Source organism: Kogia breviceps, chromosome 5 (genome assembly GCF_026419965.1).
Source record: "Kogia breviceps isolate mKogBre1 chromosome 5, mKogBre1 haplotype 1, whole genome shotgun sequence".
NCBI classification, from domain to species: Eukaryota; Metazoa; Chordata; class Mammalia; order Artiodactyla; family Physeteridae; genus Kogia; species Kogia breviceps.
In genome coordinates, this window is record NC_081314.1 from 21,347,788 (window position 1) to 21,367,293 (window position 19,506).

Sequence of the window (19,506 nt, forward strand, 5' to 3'; positions counted from 1 at the left end):
TCAGAGTTATGTTTGGAAATACTGTTTTTGTACTAAACAAAGAAACTTCCTTTTTCCTTTAATAACATACTTGTAATTAAAGGTTAATGCTCATTTTACTAATACTTTAACCTCAAATGTATAGTGTTTTGGTTTACATTAGTAACACCAATTTGTAATTAAAATGAAGCTATAATTTTTAATGGTTTATTTAAAAGATTCTAAAAGTGGTGTAAAATGGAAATTTCCCATATTAATTCAAAATTGACTGACCATGTAATTACTAGCAGGTAGCATTTGATGCTTAATGCATTGTGAATTCTTTTTTTGTTGACCGTAAAGGAGCTTCATCAGTCTTATAAAAGGTCTTTTTCTTTCAGGATCCAGTTACAACAGAAGAATTCCCCTAACACACTAATTCTTTCTCATTTTGTGGGGAGGCCCATGTCAACCAGCTCAGAATCTTCCTTGATTATTAAACGACTGACTCTAAAGGTAGAAAAATGCACCGTCTTTTGGAGTTACCAGAATTTTTATTTAGATTCTGAAGTCATCAGGCCTGAGTACCTGATGATAAACCAATTTTCAGTATTACACATTTGTTTTGGTTTTGCATAAGGTTAAAAATTATACTCAATGCAGTTGGGTCCTTTTGGTGACAATTTTGGTTTAAAATGCAGAGACAGAAATATTTCTCACCAGTTGTGATACAGTGTAGCTACTTTAATTTGCATGTGTTCTCACCTTGTAGTTGATGCAGCATTCTTGGTCAGTATCTGCGCTGACATTGGATCCTGCTAAGCTTCTGGAAGAATTTCCACATTGGCTGGAAAAACTCTCTGCCCGTCACCAAGGCAGCATCATCATCATTATTGATTCTATAGATCAAATTCAGGTATGTTTTCACTTTTTAACCTATTGATATACTCAGAAAGAGACAAAAATATTAGTAGTGACTATAGCAAACATTTAAATCATATGTTTGTGAGAAGAAAATGTTGATGTTGTTTCTTTTATTTCTGCTTAATTTCTAGAGAGGAAGCATGTGGATAAAAAATATATATGTATATATGCCAGTAGATGCTAGTATCTTATTGGGAAGGACCGACTGTATTTTCACAATTAGCAACTATTGTTCATTTTGACATGGTTTTAGGGCCTTGACATTTCCTTACATGCCCAGAATTCAGATCAGTGATAGTAGTGTCTTGCCACTTATTCTTCTAATATTCTGAGATAAATCATCCAAAAAATAAGATTTTATCCTTAATAATAATGAGAAATTTAATGACAATTTCATTTTACTTGGGGAGCCGTTATTGGGTTGCTATTGAAATATTTTGAATTAATAGATGGAATTTTGTTTTTATATTTTTAAGCAAGTTGAAAAACACATGAAATGGCTGATAGATCCACTACCAGTGAATGTAAGAGTAATTGTTTCTGTGAATGTGGAAACATGCCCTCCAGCATGGAGGTAAGTGCTAAATTTAATTCTTTCAGATTACATGAAATTTTTAAAGTATAAACAAAGGAAGGCTTTTGATATGTGTATTTCTCATATTTTTCATATGATGTCAGTGAGGATGGGGAGAAGTGGACAAATTCAAGAAAAGGATGCAATCTATAGGATTTGGTGGGAGGTTAGATCAAAGATGTGAGGAAGAAAGCTAGGATAGCTCCCAGGTTTCTGGCTTGAGAAATTAAGTAAACTGTGGTTCCATGAACTGAGATGGGAAACACAAAGGATTGGGCAGATTTGTGGAGCAAAGGTCATGAATTTTGTCTTTGTTGTTGTTGTTTTTTTTTTTAACATCTTTATTTGAGTATAACTGTTTTACAATAGTGTGTTAGTTTCTCCTTTACAACAAAGTGAATCCGTTATACATATACATATGTTCCCATATCTCTTCCCTCTTGCATCACCCTCCCTCCCACCCTCCCTATCCCACCCCTCTAGATGGTCACAAAGCACAGAGGTGAACTCCCTGTGCTATGCGGCAGCTTCCCACTAGCTATCTAATTTACATTTGGTAGTGTGTATATGTCCCTGCCACTCTCTCACATCGTCACCGCTTACCCTTACCCCTCCCCGTATCCTCAAGTCCATGCTCTAGTAGGTCTGTGTTTTATTCCCGTCCTACCACTAATCTCTTCATGACATTTTTTTTTCTTAGATTCCATATATATGTGTTAGCATACGGTATTTGTTTTTATCCTTCTGACTTACTTCACTCTGTATGACAGACTCCAGGTGTATCCACCTCATTACAAATAACTCAGTTTCATTTCTTTTTATGGCTGAGTAATATTCCACGGTATATATGTGCCACATCTTCCTTATCCATTCATCTGTTGATGGACACTTAGGTTGCTTCCATGTCCTGGCTATCGTAAATAGAGCTGCAGTAAACATTTTGGTACATGACTCTTTTTGAACTATGGTTTTCTCAGGGTATATGCCCAGTAGTGGGATTGCTGGGTCATATGGTAATTCTATTTGTAGTTTTTTAAGGAACCTCCATACTGTTCTCCATAGTGGCTGTATCAATTTACATTCCCACCAGCAGTGCAAGAGTGTTCCCTTTTCTCCACACCCTCTCCAGCATTTATTGTTTCTAGAGTTTTTGATGATGGCCAATCTGACCGGTGTGAGATGATATCTCATTGTAGTTTTGATTTGCATTTCTCGAATGATTAATGATGTTGAGCATTCTTTCATGTGTTTGTTGGCAATCTGTATATCTTCTTTGGAGAAATGTCTATTTAGTTCTTCTGCCCATTTTTGGATTGGGTTGTTTGTTTTTTTGTTATTGAGCTGCCTGAGTTGCTTATAAAATTTGGATATTAATCCTTTGTCAGTTGCTTCATTTGCAAATATTTTCTCCCATTCTGAGGGTTCTCTTTTGGTCTTGTTTATGCTATCCTTTGCTGTGCAAAAGCTTTTAAGTTTCATTAGATCCCATTTGTTTATTTTTGTTTTTATTTCCATTTCTCTAGGAGATGGGTCAAAAAGGATCTTGCTGTGATTGATGTCATAGAGTGTTCTGCCTATGTTTTCCTCTAAGAGTTTGATAGTGTCTGGCCTTACATTTAGGTCTTTAACCCATTTTGAGTTTATTTTTGTGTGTGGTGTTAGGGAGTGTTCTAATTTCATACTTTTACAGGTAGCTGTCCAGTTTTCCCAGCACCACTTATTGAAGAGGCTGTCTTTTTTCCACTGTATTTCCTTCCCTCCTTTATCAAAGATAAGGTGACCATATGTGTGTGGGTTTATCTCTGGGCTTTCTATCCTGTTCCATTGATCTATATTTCTGTTTTTGTGCCAGTACCATACTGTGTTGATTACTGTGGCCTTGTAGTATAGTCTGAATGACTTTTGTCTTTGGACATGGTTTGTTTGAGTTGCCAATTGTAGCTCCAACTGGTGATGTCTAGTAGGCAGTTATATTTATGGGTGAGGAAAATGGGGAAGGCTAGGCTAGGAAAAATAGACTAGAGACCTGTGGTCCTGAGATAAAAGCTCAACTTAACAGTCCTCAAGAAGTGATACAGTGGTTGAGTTATATAAGGCAGTGTTTCTTGACCTATTTTTGCCTCCCCACCCTAGGAGCCCTTTAGTGATTTTCTTCCTAATCACCTGCCAAGAAATGTTAATACCGTACATACATCATATATCGATTCATGAATATAAACAGATATGTGTGTATATTTGTGCTTTATGCATAAAGAGAGTAAGATTTCCTCTCCCCAACAAACAGTTTTCACCACCCCACTGAGAATGGATGTTGTAGGGTGTAAATTCTAATTGGATTACAAGTATTATGTGGACGAAGACTGTCTGACACTATTCCTCACAGGCACTAATACCTGTGTTGTTTTACTGATGGTATAGAACATAGAACTGGAAATGTTATACACTTCATGTATAAGCTATTTATAACAGGTTTGTTGTGATTAATTGCTAAAAAATGAAATACTATTAATATGATTAACAGAGATTAATTTTGTTTATTTTATGAAGGCAGTATAAAAATTTAATTCTTGTAATGGACTTTGACTTGTCTTGTGGGTAGATTACAGCTTTGTTGTATTATTAAAAGAGAATTTCATTTTTCTTTTCTTTAAATAAAAGGTTGTGGCCTACACTTCATCTTGACCCTTTAAATCCGAAAGATGCAAAATCTATTATAATCGCAGAATGCCACTCTGTAGACATTAAATTGAGTAAAGAGCAGGTAAGTATTTTTAATTTTGCTGCTTTCTTTTACTCTCTATAGCTTTCCTTATAAAAACACCTTATACGGGACTTAAAATTCAATATAGGTACTCTATATGGTTCTAAGGAAAATTGGAACTTAGTAATAATTACTTTCTTAAATGCATTTACTCTTAAACTAATAACAGATATAGAAGAAGCAATAAAAAAGACTTTGGTCTTAAGGTTTACTTTACTATATTATATTAAGCAGTATTTTAAAAGCAAAAAAGCATTTGCATGTTGATGGCATCTGTGGTCCAGTACCACACGGCAGTGATGCCGCTGATGAGGTGGCAGGAGCCATGTTATTTCTGCAGGGATATTTGTTGATGGCTTGGTTGTAAAGACCACTTAATTCCAGGGTGGTTTTGTATTTCTGTTTTGTTTTTTGGTAAACTGGTGCAGGAGAAGAAGCTAGAACGACACTGTCGTTCTGCTACAACCTGCAATGCCCTTTATGTCACTCTTTTCGGCAAAATGATTGCATGGTAAGTGGTGGTTATTTTATGTCATCTTCAGCATGTTTGTGTTTGCTGCAGAACGCTTCTTCACCGTGTGAAACTGAAAACTGATCATTATGACAATCTCTTGGGCCACTAAGATTCTGTTTATTCTAACAGTGATACTAACAACCGTGAGAATGTGACTTATGACTGAAGACTGCTACTAGTCCTTGAATATCAGAACTTGTTGGATATATCTGTCTGGTGTTCATCACAATAACCTTCTCCTGACTGCAGGTTGCAAAAGAAGGCCATCTTTGGCCTCAATTTGGGGCCCACCCAGGAGTGCTCATTGTCACCTCCTTGGGGCCCCTAGCTTTGAGAAAGTGAGGAGACAACTGAGGCATAAAAATGTTATTTCAGGTGTCTTTCACTATCAGTAGGTAGGTATGTAGGTAGGAATTTTTAATTGTCTCTGTTCCCACGTCCTGATAAACCTTTCATCTTACAATTGGTCTTCTATTTTAGAAATCCATTCATAATTTGCCTTTAGGTAAGCAGTAGAGAGTTTTACTACTTTTACTTCTTCTTCAGTACAGCCTCACCTACTTTGTCTGTTTGCAACCAGAGGTAAAAAAGATCAACACTTGTTTTGGTATTCATCATTAGGTTGCAATCCTAGCACAACTCATATTCTAGACACTAAATCTAGTACTCTTGTCTCTTAATTCCACATTCTCACCTGAAGTACCAAATTTGAAATGAAAAAAATCTTCTGAAACTTTGAATTGTCCATGATATTTTCGCTGTCCCCAGAGTTGTGGTGGTACATCTGTGAACATCAGTGGCTTGCATAAGTACAGTTCAAGAGTCATGCATTTCATAATAGTTATTGAAATTATCTCTTTTAAGAGGGACTATGAACCATTTTTCTGTTTTTTCCTTATTCTTTGCATATCTTTGTATTTAAAAAAGACAATACTGGTAAATATTGTGTAATATTTTAAAACAAATCCCAGTTACTGATTTTCTTTAGCCTGATGTTTTCCAAATTCTGGTTCTATTTTTTTTTTAATTTAATTTGCATGGCTAACTAATAATACTTATTTATAATTATTTTCCTGCTTCCTATATGTGGGCGGCATGCCTCTAGGTGATAAGAACCATGTCTTACTCATTTTTATGTTCCATAATGTATAGTAATTACTTGACACATAGTTAAGTCCCAGCATATGTTTATTGAATTGACTTAAATGGTTATACACTAAAGTAACTGTGATGAATCTAGCAGCCCCATAAAACTAATGTTTTCCTGTGTCATGTTTTATTGAATTCCTGTTGTTATCAGTTAAATAGTACAACACATAGAGGTAAAATAGAGCACTGTTTTTATTTACCCCAAATTTTTCACAGATGTTGGCAGACTGTAAGAAATTAAATCTGTTCTCAATTCCAACAGTGCTGGGAGAGCAGGCAATTTAGATAAAATCCTTCTTCAGTGTTTCCAGTGTCAAGATACTCTTTCATTATATAAACTTGTTCTTCGATCTATCCAGGAGTCCATGACAAATGATATGGATAAAGAACTAATGAAACAGGTAAAGTGTAATAAACTTATAAAGGGAAGATTATTTTGCCTTGTTTGTAATTGTGTGTGAATTGAAGTAAACAGTAAATCCTTGTAATGCTAAATGTGTTTAGAGCATATACTATACCCACTACCATAGTGTGCTGTGGCCAGAAGTGATATCTCAGGGAATTTGCATTTTCCTGATTATCATGGAGATTTTTCATCTTTTCATGCTTCTTGGTTATTCTTGTTTCCTCTTAGGTGAATTGCTTGTTCAAGTCCTTTACCCATTTTTTTTTTTTTCATTTTTTTTTTTTTTTTTTTTTTTGGTACGCGGGCCTCTCACTGTTGTGGCCTCTCCCTTTGCAGAGTGCAGGCTCCGGATGCACAAGCTCAGCGGCCATGGCTCACGGGCCCAGCCGCTCCGTGGTATGTGGGATCTTCCCAGACCGGGGCACGAACCCGTGTCCCCTGCATCGGCAGGCGGATTCTCAACCACTGCGCCACCAGGGAAGCCCTACCCATTTTTTAATGGAGTTGACTTTTTCTTGTTGATCTGTTAGGAGTTTTTAAATGATCTGCATAGTGAATACAAATCCTTTGTTATAGAATTTGCAAATCAGTGTCTTTTTCCTGTTCTTGTCTTTTAACTTCGTGGTGTCATTATACAAAGTTTTATTTTAATAAAGTCAGATTTATCAACAGTTTCTTTCATGGCTTATGCCTGTTGTATCTTATTTTTTTTAATCCTTTGCTATCACAGAAGTATTCTTATATTTTTTTCCCTTCAAAATATTTTATAATGTTCTTCATGTGTGAGTCCTTAACTCATATGATATATTTTTATTTATTGTGTGAGGAAGGAATCTACTTTTTTTTTTTTTTTTTGGCTACGTGACTTGAGGGATCTTAATTCCCTGACCAGGGATTGAACCTGGGCCACTGCAGGGAATTCCCAGGAACCTACTTCTCAATCTTTTATTTATTTATTTTTTTGTTTGTTTTGTTTTTTTGCGGTACGCGGGCCTCTCACTGTTGTGGCCTCTCCCGTTGCGGAGCACAGGCTCCCGGCGCGCAGGCTCAGTGGCCATGGCTCACGGGCCCAGCTGCTCCGCGGCATGTGGGATCTTCCCGGACCGGGGCACGAACCCGTGTCCCCTGCATCGGCAGGCGGACTCTCAACCACTGCGCCACCAGGGAAGCCCTCAATCTTTTAAAATACAGCTAGTTAATTGTTCATTTTACTTCATACATCTTTTCTACTGATTTGGAACGCCATCTGTCAAGTATCAAGCTCACATATAAACATGAGTCTGTTTCTAGGCTCTTCTGTTCCAATTTACTATTCCTTGTCAATACCGCTGTCTTAACTATTAGAATTTTAACGTAAGCTTTGATATTTGGTTAGGCAAACCCCCTCTTAATATTTTCCACAGTTGTCTTGGCTCATTTCCCACATGTATTTTTAGAATTGGCTCAGCAAGTGCCATGGAAATTCAGTATGCAATTTTAATTGTAGTTGCATTGGATTTAGAGGCTAAGTTGGGGGAAATTATATAAGTCTTCTCCTTCATGGAAAGCTAAATAGCTCTCCATTTATTTAGTCATCTTCTTGAATGATGATTATCAATAACATTTTATCTTCTTCCCCATAAAAGTCTTAAACATTTTTTGTTAAAATTTGTTTCTAAGGATTCTATAGTTAATAACATTTTAAAATTGTTTGTTGCTGGTTATTCAATTTAATTTTTGTAAATTTACTAGCAATCTTGCGGAACTCTTATAGTTCTAACCTGGATCCATTTTTATGTCGATTTCTCAGGTTGGGGGTTCCCCTGGGTTTGACTTTTCATTCTGCCTCTAAGCCCACAGTCTTCTGTCTGTTGGCTGTTTCCCTGAGGCATTCAGTCACTAAGGGGACAGCCTTTGAAAGGTCCCTGTGCTGACAAGCATTATATCATAGTTCCAGCTCCTTGCTTCACAGAACTTAAAGTCTCCCCTTCCATCGTGACTGTGGGTGTGAAAACCCAAGCTAAGTTATGGACTGCTGCTTATCCTGTCTTCCCACTTCACACAGGGACAGCAGCTCCAGCACTTAGCCCTCTAATTTTCAGTTTCCTATTTATTTGGGATACTTGGGGGATTTCCCTTTCTTTTCTGCAAGTTCAGTTGTGCTTTTGGAAATGTTTTGTTACATGTTATCTGACATTAACAGGCATTTGTAGTAGGAGGACTGTTTTCTTCTGCCATCTTCCCAGAATCAGAACTCTGTCATTAGTTTTAATAATACATTTCCTGCAGTTTTAATTTTCACTAAACTTTTTCTATATGTGTGTTATCTTTGGTGTGCTAGACTTTATATGTACCTTTTGGAAAGTATGTTTTATTTTAAGAAATCTGTTTCTTGGTTTATTAAATCACTTGAATGATAAATTCAAATAAGTTAATAAGTTTAAAAGAATTGTGGAAATTTTATTGGTTGTTAGTTACTAATAGAGGGGCTTTATAATCATTGTTAATTCATTTTTCTCCCTAGATTCTCTGCCTTGTAAATGTTAGTCACAATGGTGTGAGTGAATCAGAATTGATGGAACTCTATCCTGAGCTGTCCTGGGCTGTCTTGACCTCCCTTATTCACAGTTTACACAAAATGTGTTTGTTGACTTACGGTTGTGGTTTGCTCAAGTTTCAACATCTACAGGTAAATGTTATCTGAAAAATAAGGTTTTTTCATTTATTGAAATGTCTACATATCATCGCATATGTATTATGCTATATAATACCACATCATTTCAAATATTTCGATTACAAGACAAAACTGAAATCTCAAATTTGGCATTATAAAAATTTTTTCCGGGGCTTCCCTGGTGGTGCAGTGGTTGAGAGTCCGCCTGCCGATGCAGGGGACACGGGTTCATGCCCCGGTCCGGGAAGATCCCACATGCCGCGGAGCGGCTGGGCCCGTGAGCCATGGCCGCTGAGCCTGCGCGTCCGGAGCCTGTGCCCCGCAACGGGAGAGGCCACAGCAGTGAGAGGTCCGCGTACTGCAAAAAAAAAAAAAAAAAAAAAAAAAAAAAAAAAAAAAAAAAAAAAAAATTTTCCAGTGATTTTAGGTTAGATACAAAATTTGGCTAATATTATTCTTATGAAGTAAATACCTTTGTGAAATGGCTATTACTTTAAAAGGTAGTTTTTTCAATTTTATGTTTCATTGAATTGCTGGTATATTATATATGTTTTAAGAACTTGGGCTCTGTAAATCACTCTGCCTCAATTCACAGCCCAGCTCTTCACAGCTTAATGTAACCTTGGGCAAGTTCTCTGAGCCTTGGGCAGATGTTTGCAGCTTACCTGAGGGATTGTAAAGATAATTAATTGATCCTGGTGAGGTCCTAGACATGATGTCTAGCACATAGTAAATAATGACTAATATAACTTTTTTTTTTCCATATACTAGTTTGCATTTGCTAATACCAAACTCCCGATCCTTCCCTCCCCCACTCCCCTTCCCCTTGGAAACCACAAATCTGTTTTCTGTGTCTGTGAATCTGTTTCTGTTTCACAGATATGTTCATTTTTGTCATATTTCAGATTCCACATACAGTATTTGTCTTTCACTTAGTATGATAATCACTAGGTCCATCCATGCTGCAAATGGCATTATTTCATTCTTTTTCATGAATGTCCATCTGTCAATGGACATTTAGATTTTTTCCATGTCTTGGCTATTGTAAATAGTGCTGTTGTGAACATAGGGGTGCATATATCTTTTTGAATTATAGTTTTGTCTAGAAATATGCCTAGGAGTAAGATTGCTGGATCATATGATAATTCTATTTTTAGTTTTTTAAGGAACCTCCATACTGTTTTCTACAGTAGCTGCACCAACTTACATTCTCACCAACAGTGTAGGAGGGTTCCCTTTTCTCCACACCCTCTCCAGTATTTGTTATTTGTAGACTTTTTAATGATGGCCATCTGACTCATGTGAGGTGGTACCTGATTGTAGTTTGATTTGCATTTCTCTCATAATTAATGATGATGAGATAATTTCATGTGCCTATTGGCTATCTGTATGTCTTCTTTGGAGAAATGTCTATTTAGGTCTTCCACCCATTTTTTGATTCAGTTGTTTGTTTTTTTCTTATTGAGTTGTATGAGCTGTTTGTATATTTTGGAAATTAAGCCCTTGTTGGTCGCATCATTGGCAAATATTTTCTCCCAGTCTATAGGTTGTCTTTTTGGTTTTTGTATGGTTTTCCTTACTGTACAGAAGCTTGCAAGTTTGATTAGGTCCTGTTTGTTTATTTTTGCTTTTATTTCTATTGCCTTGGGAGACTGACCTAAGAAAATATTGGTACGATTTATGTCAGAGAATGTCTTGCCTATGTTATCTTCCAGGAGTTTTATGGTATCATGTCTTTTATATTTAAATCTTTAAGCCATTTTGAGTTTATTTTTGTGTATGGTGTGAGGGTGTGTTCTAACTTCATTGACTTACATGTGGCCGTCCAACTTTTACAACACCACTTGCTGAAGAGACTGTCTTTTCCCCATTGTATGTTCTTGCCTCCTTTGTTGAAGATTAATTGACCGTGGGTGTCTGGGTTTATTTCTGGGCTCTCTGTTCTGCTCCAATGATCCATATGTCTGTTTCTGTGCGAATACCATGCTTTTGATTGCTATAGCTTTGTAGTATTGTCTGATGTCTGGGAGGGTTTGTTCTTTTTCCTAAGGATTGCTTTGGCAATTCTGGGTCTTTTATGGTTCCATATACATTTTAGGATTACTTGTTCTAGTTCTTTGAAAAATGTCATGAGTAATTTGATTAGAATCACATTAAATCTGTAGATTGCTTTTGGTAGTATGGCCATTTTAACAATATAAATTTTCCAATCTAAGAGCATGGGATATCTTTCCATTTCTTTGAATAATCTTCAGTTTCCTTTATTAATGTTTTGTAGTTCTCAGCATAAAAGTCTTTCACCTCCTGGGTCAGGTTTATTCCTCCATATTTAATTTTTTTGGATGTGATTTTAAAAGGGATTGTTTGGGGTTTTTTTTTTACATTCTCTTTCTGATGTTTCATTATTAATATAAAGAAATGCAATGGATTTCTGTATGTTAATCTTGTATCCTATTACCTTACTGAATTTGTTCATCAGTTCTAGTAGTTTTTGTGTGGAGTCTTTAAGGTTTTCTATATGTAGTATCATGTCATGTGCATATAATGACAATTTTAACTCTTCCCTAACAATTTGAATACATTTTACTTTTTTTCTTGTCTGACTTCTGTGGCTAGGACTTCCAATACTATGTTGAAGAGAAGTGGTGAGAGTGGTCATCCTTGTCTTCTTCCAGATTTTAGCAGGAAAGCTTCTATCTTTTCACCATTGAGTATTATATTGGCTGTTGGTTTGTCATAAATAGCTTTTATTATGTTGAAATATGTTCCCTCTATACCCACTTTGGTAAGAGTTTTTATCATGATTGGATATTGAATTTTCTCAAATGCTTTTTCTGCATCTATTGAGATGACCATGTGATGTTTGTCTTTTCTTTTGTTGATGTGGTGTATCATATTGATTCATTTGCATATGTTGAACCATCCTTGTGACCCTGGGATGAATCCAACATGATTGTGGTATATGATCTTTTTTATGTGTTGTTGGATTCAGTTTGTTAATATTTTGTTGAGAATTTTTGCATCTATAGCCATCAAAGATATTGACCTGTAATTTTCTTTTTTGGTAGTGTCTTTGTCTGGTTTTCATATCAGGGTGATGGTGGCTTCACAGAGTGTCTTTGGGAGTATTCCTTCCTCTTCAGTCTTTTAGAAGAGTTTGAAAAGGATAGGTATAAGTTCTTCCTTGTACGTTCAGTACAATTCCCCTGTGAAGCCATCTGACCCTGGACTTTTGTTTGTAGGGAGTTTTTAAATTACAGATTCTATTTCACTTCTAGTTATCAGTCTGTTCAAGTTATTTATTTCTTCTTGATTCAGTTTTAATGGGTTGTATGTTTCTAGAAAGTTGTCCATTTCTTCTAGGTTGTTGAATTTGTTGGCATGTAATTGTTCATAGTATTCTCTTATGGCCTTGCACCAAAAAATATTAAACCCACACAGCCTACTCAGGGATGCTGCCATGTAAAAATAGCCCTCCAAGACCACAGTAGAAAATTGTTTCTCCTAAACTCATAGAGCAAGAGAAATATAAGTAAAATGAATCAGAGGAACCACTCCCAATTAAAAGATCAAGAGAATTCCTCTGAAAGAACAAACAATGAAACAGACCTCTTCAGTCTAATAGACACTGAGTTCAAAAAAGAGATAATGAAAATACTGAAGGAATTAAGAAGGACTATTGATAGAAGTACAGATTACTGTAAAAAGGAACTAGAAACTATAAGGAAGAGCCAAGAAAAATTAGAAAATTCACTTGCTGAAATGAAAACTGAGCTAAAGACAATGAATAGCAGAATGAATAATGCAGGAGAATGAATAAGTGATCTGGAAGATAGAATAATGGAAATCACCCTATCAGAACAGCAGACAGAAAGCCAAATGAAAAACAAAACATGAAAGCAATATAAGAGACCTATGGGATAATATAAAGCATGCCAATCTATGCATAATAGGGATCCAAGAAGGAGAAGAATGAGTAAAGGGGATTGAAAATGTATTTGAAGAAATTATGGCTGAAAACTTTCCTTCCTAAAGAAGGAAACAGATATCCAGGTTCAGGAAGCACAGAGGGTCCCAAACAAGATAAACCCAAACAGACCTACACCAAGACATATTATAATAAAAATGACAAAAGTTAAACATAAAGAGAGGATTCTAAAGGCAGCAAGAGAAAAACAAAGAGTTGATTACAAGGGAACCTCCATAAGGCTATCAGCTGATTTCTCTACAGGAGTGTTGCAAGCCAGAAGGAGTGACAAGATATATTCAAAGTTCTGAAAGGGAAAAACCTGCAACCTAGGAAATTCCACCCACCCAGATTATCATTTAGAATAGAAGGAGAGATAAAGAATTTTTCAGACAAGCAAAAACTAAACCTATACTAAAGGAAATATTGAAAGATCTTATCTAAATAGAAAAGAAGTAAGAATCTAGGGAAGAGAAAACCACAATTGGAAAGTAAATCACTTAAATAAGCCAGTACACAGATTTAAAAAAAAAATCTGTGAGAGTGATGATTCACAGAATCAAACATGAACCACAACAAACAGCAAAAGGACAAACATGAAGATGTAAAAGAGGACATCAAAATCATAAAATGTGAGAGGAGAGCATAAGAAAATGTAGATTTTTTTTCCTAGAATGTGTTTGAGCCTATGTAACTACCAGTCTAAGGCAAGTAGATATAGGAAGAGGTTAACATACTTGAAAAACAGGGTAACCATAAATCAAAAACATACAATAGATTAACAAAAAACAAAAAGAAGAGAACATAAGCATAATACACAAGAAAATCATCAAACCATGAAAGGAAAAACAAAAAGAAAAACAAAGGGACAAAGAAGAAATATAAAATCAATGGGAAAACAAGGTTTAAAATGGCAATAAATACTATCTATCAATAATTACCTCAGCTGTCAATGGACTAGATGCTCCAGTCAAAAGACACAGTGGCAGATTGGAGAAAAAAACAAGAGCTGACAATATGCTGCCTACAATAGACCCATTTTAGGGCAAAGGACACACACAGATTGAAAGTGAGGGGATAGAAAAAGATATTTCATGTAAATGGAAATGACAAGAAAGTTGCGTTGCAATACTCATATCAGACAAAATAGACTTTAAAACAAAGGCTATAAAGAAAGATAAAGAAGGACACTATATAATGATATAAGGATCAATACAAGGAGAGGATATTACACTCACCAACATATATGCACCCAATATAGGAGCACCCAAATACATAAAATAAATACTAACAGACATAAAGGGAGAAATTGATGGGAATACAATAATGGTAGGAGATTTTAACACCCTACTCACATCAGTGGACAGATCTTTGAGACAGAAAATCAATAAGGCAACAGAGATCCTAAATGATTCAATAGAACAGTTAGACTTAATTGATATTTTCAAGACATTACATCCCAAATAAAGCAGAATACACATTCTTTTCAAGTGCACATGGAACATTCTCTAGGATTGACCATGTACTAGGGCACAAAACAAGTCTCAACAAATTTAAAAGTATAGAAATTATTTCAAGCATCTTTTCTGACCATAATGGCATGAAACTAGAAATCAACCACAGAAAAAGAAATGAGAAAAAAAAACCAATTACATGGAGACTAAGCAACATACTACTGAAAAACCAGTGGGTCAATGATGAAATCAAAGAAGAAATTTAAAAATACCTTGAGGCAAATGACAATCAAAACACAACCATACAAAATCTATGGGATGCAGCAAAAGCAGTTCTTAGAGGGAAGTTCATACAGATAAGAAAAATCTCAAATAAACAACCTAACCCACCACCTAAAAGAATTAGAAATAGAACAAACAAAACCTAAGGTCAGCAGAAGGAAGGAGATAATAAAGATCAAAGAGGAAATAAATAAAATAGAGATTTAAAAAACAATAGAACAAAATCAATAATACCAAGAACTGGTTCTTTGAAAGGGTAAACAGTGGTTAAGAATCCACCTGCCAATGCAGGGGACATGGGTTCAAGCCCTGGTCTGGGGAGATCCCACGTGCCGCAGAGCAACTAAGCCACTGTGCCACAGTGACTGAGTCTGCACTCTAGAGCCTGTGAGCCACAACTACTGAGCCCGTGTGCCACAACTATTGAAGCCTGTGCACCTAGAACCCATGCTTCACAACAAGAGAAGCCACCGCAATGAGAAGCCCACGCACTGCCACGAAGAGTAGCTCCCACTCACAACTAGAGAAAGCCCGCGTGCAGCAACGAACACCCAATACAGCCAAAAATAAAAATAAATAAATAAATTAATTAATTTAAAACATTGGCAAACCTCTGGCCAGAGTCACCAAGAAGAAAAGAGAGAAGACCCAAATAAACAAAACAAGAAATGAAAGAGGAGAAATCACAACAGATACCACCAAAATACCAATGTAATTCTTATCATCTGCAATGCCATGGTTGATTTATACATGTAAACAAATGTAAATGAAGTCTTTTATTTGAGTATGCTGTGTTATATATGCAGGTGTGGAATGTTTGTAATTTCACAGGCTTATCTTTCTCCTTTATTGTATATCACTTATATAATTTGCTCTTTTTAGTACTTTTACAAAATACATTTCAGATTTTTAATGTATTTACTAAAAGTTTGAATTGAATTATATTTTGAGTTACAGGAATTCTCATGTCAGTTTATCACATAAATATATACCAAATTTTAAAGTATTCTAATGCTCTTTCTCTTATACAACTATAAAATTGAAATAATTGTAAATTTCTTTTTACAAATTCATTGTTAGATTGTACAGTGACTTACAGAAAATAGACTGTAATGTTTTTTCTTTTTCTCCATAGGCTTGGGAAACAGTGAGACTAGAGTACATGGAAGGTCCCACCATTATTTCTTCATATAGGCAAAAGCTAACCAACTATTTCACCATGCAGCTAAGGTATTGTAAATGTCCATGTTGTTTTTCTGTAGCTTCTGCAACACGCTCTACCTCTGTGTCCTTATTTCTCTTTCTTGCGTAACTTAATGCATAAAAATTTCCTTATTATTTTAAAAGGTTAAGTCCTCTCCTATTCTGTTAATGCCAAAAGAACAAAAGATGATTATGTAAGTCAGTCTTTTAATATTATGCTGAAGATTTAAACTTAAGTGATATCAATGCAGGATCATTTTATTATTTTTATTTTATTCTAGTTAAATAGTTTAGTTTAAAAATATGTGTGTGTCTGTTTATATCTGTGTGTGTGTATTTGTGTCTATTGATGTTTTTTTTAATAGTTCAATTTTAGGAAAATAAACTTTAGAGTTTGGTCAGTGGTCCTGAATATCACTTTATTTTTATAGTTAGATTGGTCAAGTTTCTGACTTTGACCTAGTTTTCTCAGCATTAGATTATACTCAGAGTCAGGGATATATCTCAAATGTCTCTCTCCTCCTTTAGCATTTGTCTGTAGCCTTTTGAAGTGATCTCATTGTAGCAATGTATTATTGACTGTTGTCCCTTCTCTTCTAATAGTCAGGACCGAGTGACTTGGAGGAGTGCAGATGAACTGCCTTGGCTATTCCAGCAGCAGGGAAGTAAACAGAAGCTGCATGATTGCCTTCTTAACCTCTTTGTGTCTCAAAACCTCTATAAAAGGTAAGAAACTTATTTGTATATATCTTTTTTTCCCAGAAAAACAGATTTAAACAGTTGTTCAGTGGAACAAAGAAAAATGGCATTCTTCATTTAAAAATTAGTCCAGTTTCAGTGGTAACTGAAGTATAAAATGGTGTGGGAGAAATTTTAATACAGTTTGCAAATTGCCACAACATCTACTTTTTCCAAGAGGTAAACAAGAAAGATAGAGTATTGCAGTTTTCATAAAATCAGACCTGGAATACTCTTGAGATAGCTTTGTATCTTAATCTTTCACTGAAGCAGGTTTAAATCCAGACCACCCAGAGAGGCGGTTCATGATGTCTGCCTCTCAGGGTATTCAAATATTTCAAAGTATAGCCTTCAAAACAGACTCTGGGCTCTACAGAGAATTTGACTGGTGTCAGAATTTAAAGAAAAGATTACCCTTTTTCATAAATGCCTTTTTTTTTAAGTTTTTATTTTGTCTTTTTGTCTGTGCCCTGTGGCATGTGGGATCTTATTTCCCTGACTAGGGATTGAACCCGTGCCCCCCGCAATGGAAGCATTGAGTCTTAACCACTGGACTGCCAGGGAAGTCCTTCATAAATGTCTTATTGTCTCTCCTGGTGTGTTTGAATTTGCCTCTGGCAGAACCACCTTTTTATGAGACAACCTTCTGACCTCTAAGCCCTATGAGGAGGTTTTTCTGTCTCACCTGGAAATTTACTCACTTCTCATAATTTAGATGCATAATTTGTTTTGTTTCTTAGTGAACTCTCTCAAATTTCTTTGTTGCACCTTATAGATTATTTCTGATCTCCATCTCAGTTTTTCATGATTTCATTTGAAATCGGATTCATCTTTTAGTTTACCAGCTCTCCCATCTTACTTAATACCATCAACAGATGAATAAGCTTACTTTTATCATTCAATTCCTTGATGAAAATACAAAGGAGATATTCTGACAGTTTGCCTGTGTTTCATTAGTTGCTTCTGTTCTGATTTGTATCATTTAAAATAATTTTTGGGAGAACTCAGCAGTTGACTGCATATCATGAAATGTTTAAACAGGATTATGATAGGTTTCCATTGGTGAGTAACCATAATGATATTAATGGTAGCAGCCAACACTGTGGAGTACTTGCTACAGGCCATAATCTCCTTACAGTAACACCTGAGGCAAGTGGTGTCGGTGTGCCCCTTCTGCAGATGAGGATGATGAGGTGTAAGAGAGCACACAGCTAGGCTGCTGTGGACTCAGATGGCAGTCCCAGTCTACACCCTTACTTAACTACACTGGACTAGTCTACTAATAAACTATCAATAGCTTGATATGAATTGTGGCATCTTCACTCAATAGTGGGGTTTAATGTTTCTTTTTCATTAAATTACTGTTATTTGTTGGAACAGAGGACACTTTGCTGAGTTGCTGAGTTACTGGCAGTTTGTTGGCAAAGACAAAAGCGCAATGGCAGCAGAATACTTTGATTCATTGAAGCAGTATGAGAAAAACTGTGAAGGCGAGGAGAGCATGATTTGCTTAGCTGATCTTTATGAAACCCTGGGGCGATTTCTCAAGGATCTAGGCCTTCTCAGTCAGGTAACTTCAGCAGGGAGTTAGAGACTGTGTGGGTTTTCATGTTTACTCTTCTCTCCTTCCTAGGAGTTAATGCAGCTTTTATTTGTTGTGCTAATCAGATCTTACAGCATTTCACTCACCTTAATTGGCCTTTAACCTTTTTCTTCCCCCAGGCTGTGGTGCCTCTGCAGAGGTCTCTAGAAATTCGAGAAACAGCTTTAGATCCAGATCACCCACAAGTAGCTCAGTCCCTCCACCAACTAGCGAGTGTGTACGTGCAGTGGAAGAAATTTGGCAATGCTGAACAACTATATAAACAGGCATTGGAAATCTCAGAAAATGCCTATGGTGCGGAGCATCCACATATTGCTCGTGAACTTGAAGCACTTGCAACTTTGTACCAGAAACAAAATAAGTAAGATTTCAATTGGTAATTCTCTGGTTTTATGACAGGGAGTTACAGTTCTTAATGTACTTACGTGGGAAGCTTTGTTTTGTGGCTGTGTATTTTTCCTTATCCCATATTTTCCTTATCCTATATTCTTTTGAATCCACCATGTTCACATATTATTCTTGGTCTGGGGGGTGAACAAAAAATCAGAACTACAAGGTTCATCTGTGTTTCAAGATGTGCAAAGGATAGATAGAGCATGGACTTTGGAGTCATATAGTTAGGTTTGAAACCGGACTTCTTCACTAACTCTGTAACATTGAGTGTACTACTAATACAGGGGGCAGCAAACTGTCGCCCACATGCCAAGTCCAGAAGGTCCCCTGTTTGGGATGTAGAGTTGTAGTGTAACACAGCCACATTTTTTTCATTTACATATTGTCTGTGGTTGCTTCCATGCTTCAACAGCAGTTTTGTAGTTGCAACAGAGACCACGGGACCCACAAAGCCTAAAATGTTTACTATCTAGCCCTTTACAGAAGTTTGCTGATCCCTAGTATAATAAGCCCTCCAAATGATATCTCTTCCTCTATCTGAAATCATTTGTTTTGCTCAATCATAAGTGATACATATTGGAATTTTTTCTTTTAACTTCTAGAAGTATTGTTTCACACAGATTTTGTGTGATTTTCACATTTTTATTTGACAAATTAACCTGTGTGGAAGTTGATAATAGCAAACTAAAATTTTGGATTTTCATTTAGTTAGATCACCCTTTAGAGATTCAAAACGAGTTTAATCAGTTAAAAACAGTTAAATGTCGGCTACTTGGAGGACTAGATTTGTTTTGTTCGATTTTGTTTTATGAAAGTTTTTGTTAAAGATTTTTAATTCCATATGACTATCACTTCTAGAAATAATGCTGTATTTAATTAGCCAAAAAAACTTTACACTGGTGGTTTCATTTTCATATGACACTTTGG

General features: G+C 35.9%; 1 protein-coding gene across 5 annotated transcripts in view; it reads left to right on the top strand.

Moving 5' to 3' along the window:
* The window catches only part of NPHP3 (nephrocystin 3), a 45,239-nt gene that overhangs the window by 17,963 nt on the left and 7,770 nt on the right, over positions 1 to 19,506 (top strand). For 4 of the 5 annotated variants that reach the window (XM_059065333.2, XM_059065330.2, XM_067033784.1 and 1 more), the window contains 11 exons: positions 360 to 474; positions 731 to 874; positions 1,359 to 1,456; positions 4,115 to 4,217; positions 4,646 to 4,728; positions 6,143 to 6,281; positions 8,790 to 8,954; positions 15,778 to 15,872; positions 16,449 to 16,571; positions 17,964 to 18,153; positions 18,306 to 18,547. In XM_059065333.2, coding sequence (XP_058921316.1) covers positions 360 to 474; positions 731 to 874; positions 1,359 to 1,456; positions 4,115 to 4,217; positions 4,646 to 4,728; positions 6,143 to 6,281; positions 8,790 to 8,954; positions 15,778 to 15,872; positions 16,449 to 16,571; positions 17,964 to 18,153; positions 18,306 to 18,547 — 1,497 coding nt within the window. The remainder of the gene's footprint in view (positions 1 to 359; positions 475 to 730; positions 875 to 1,358; positions 1,457 to 4,114; positions 4,218 to 4,645; positions 4,729 to 6,142; positions 6,282 to 8,789; positions 8,955 to 15,777; positions 15,873 to 16,448; positions 16,572 to 17,963; positions 18,154 to 18,305; positions 18,548 to 19,506) is intronic. The other variant, XM_067033785.1, reaches the window with a different exon arrangement.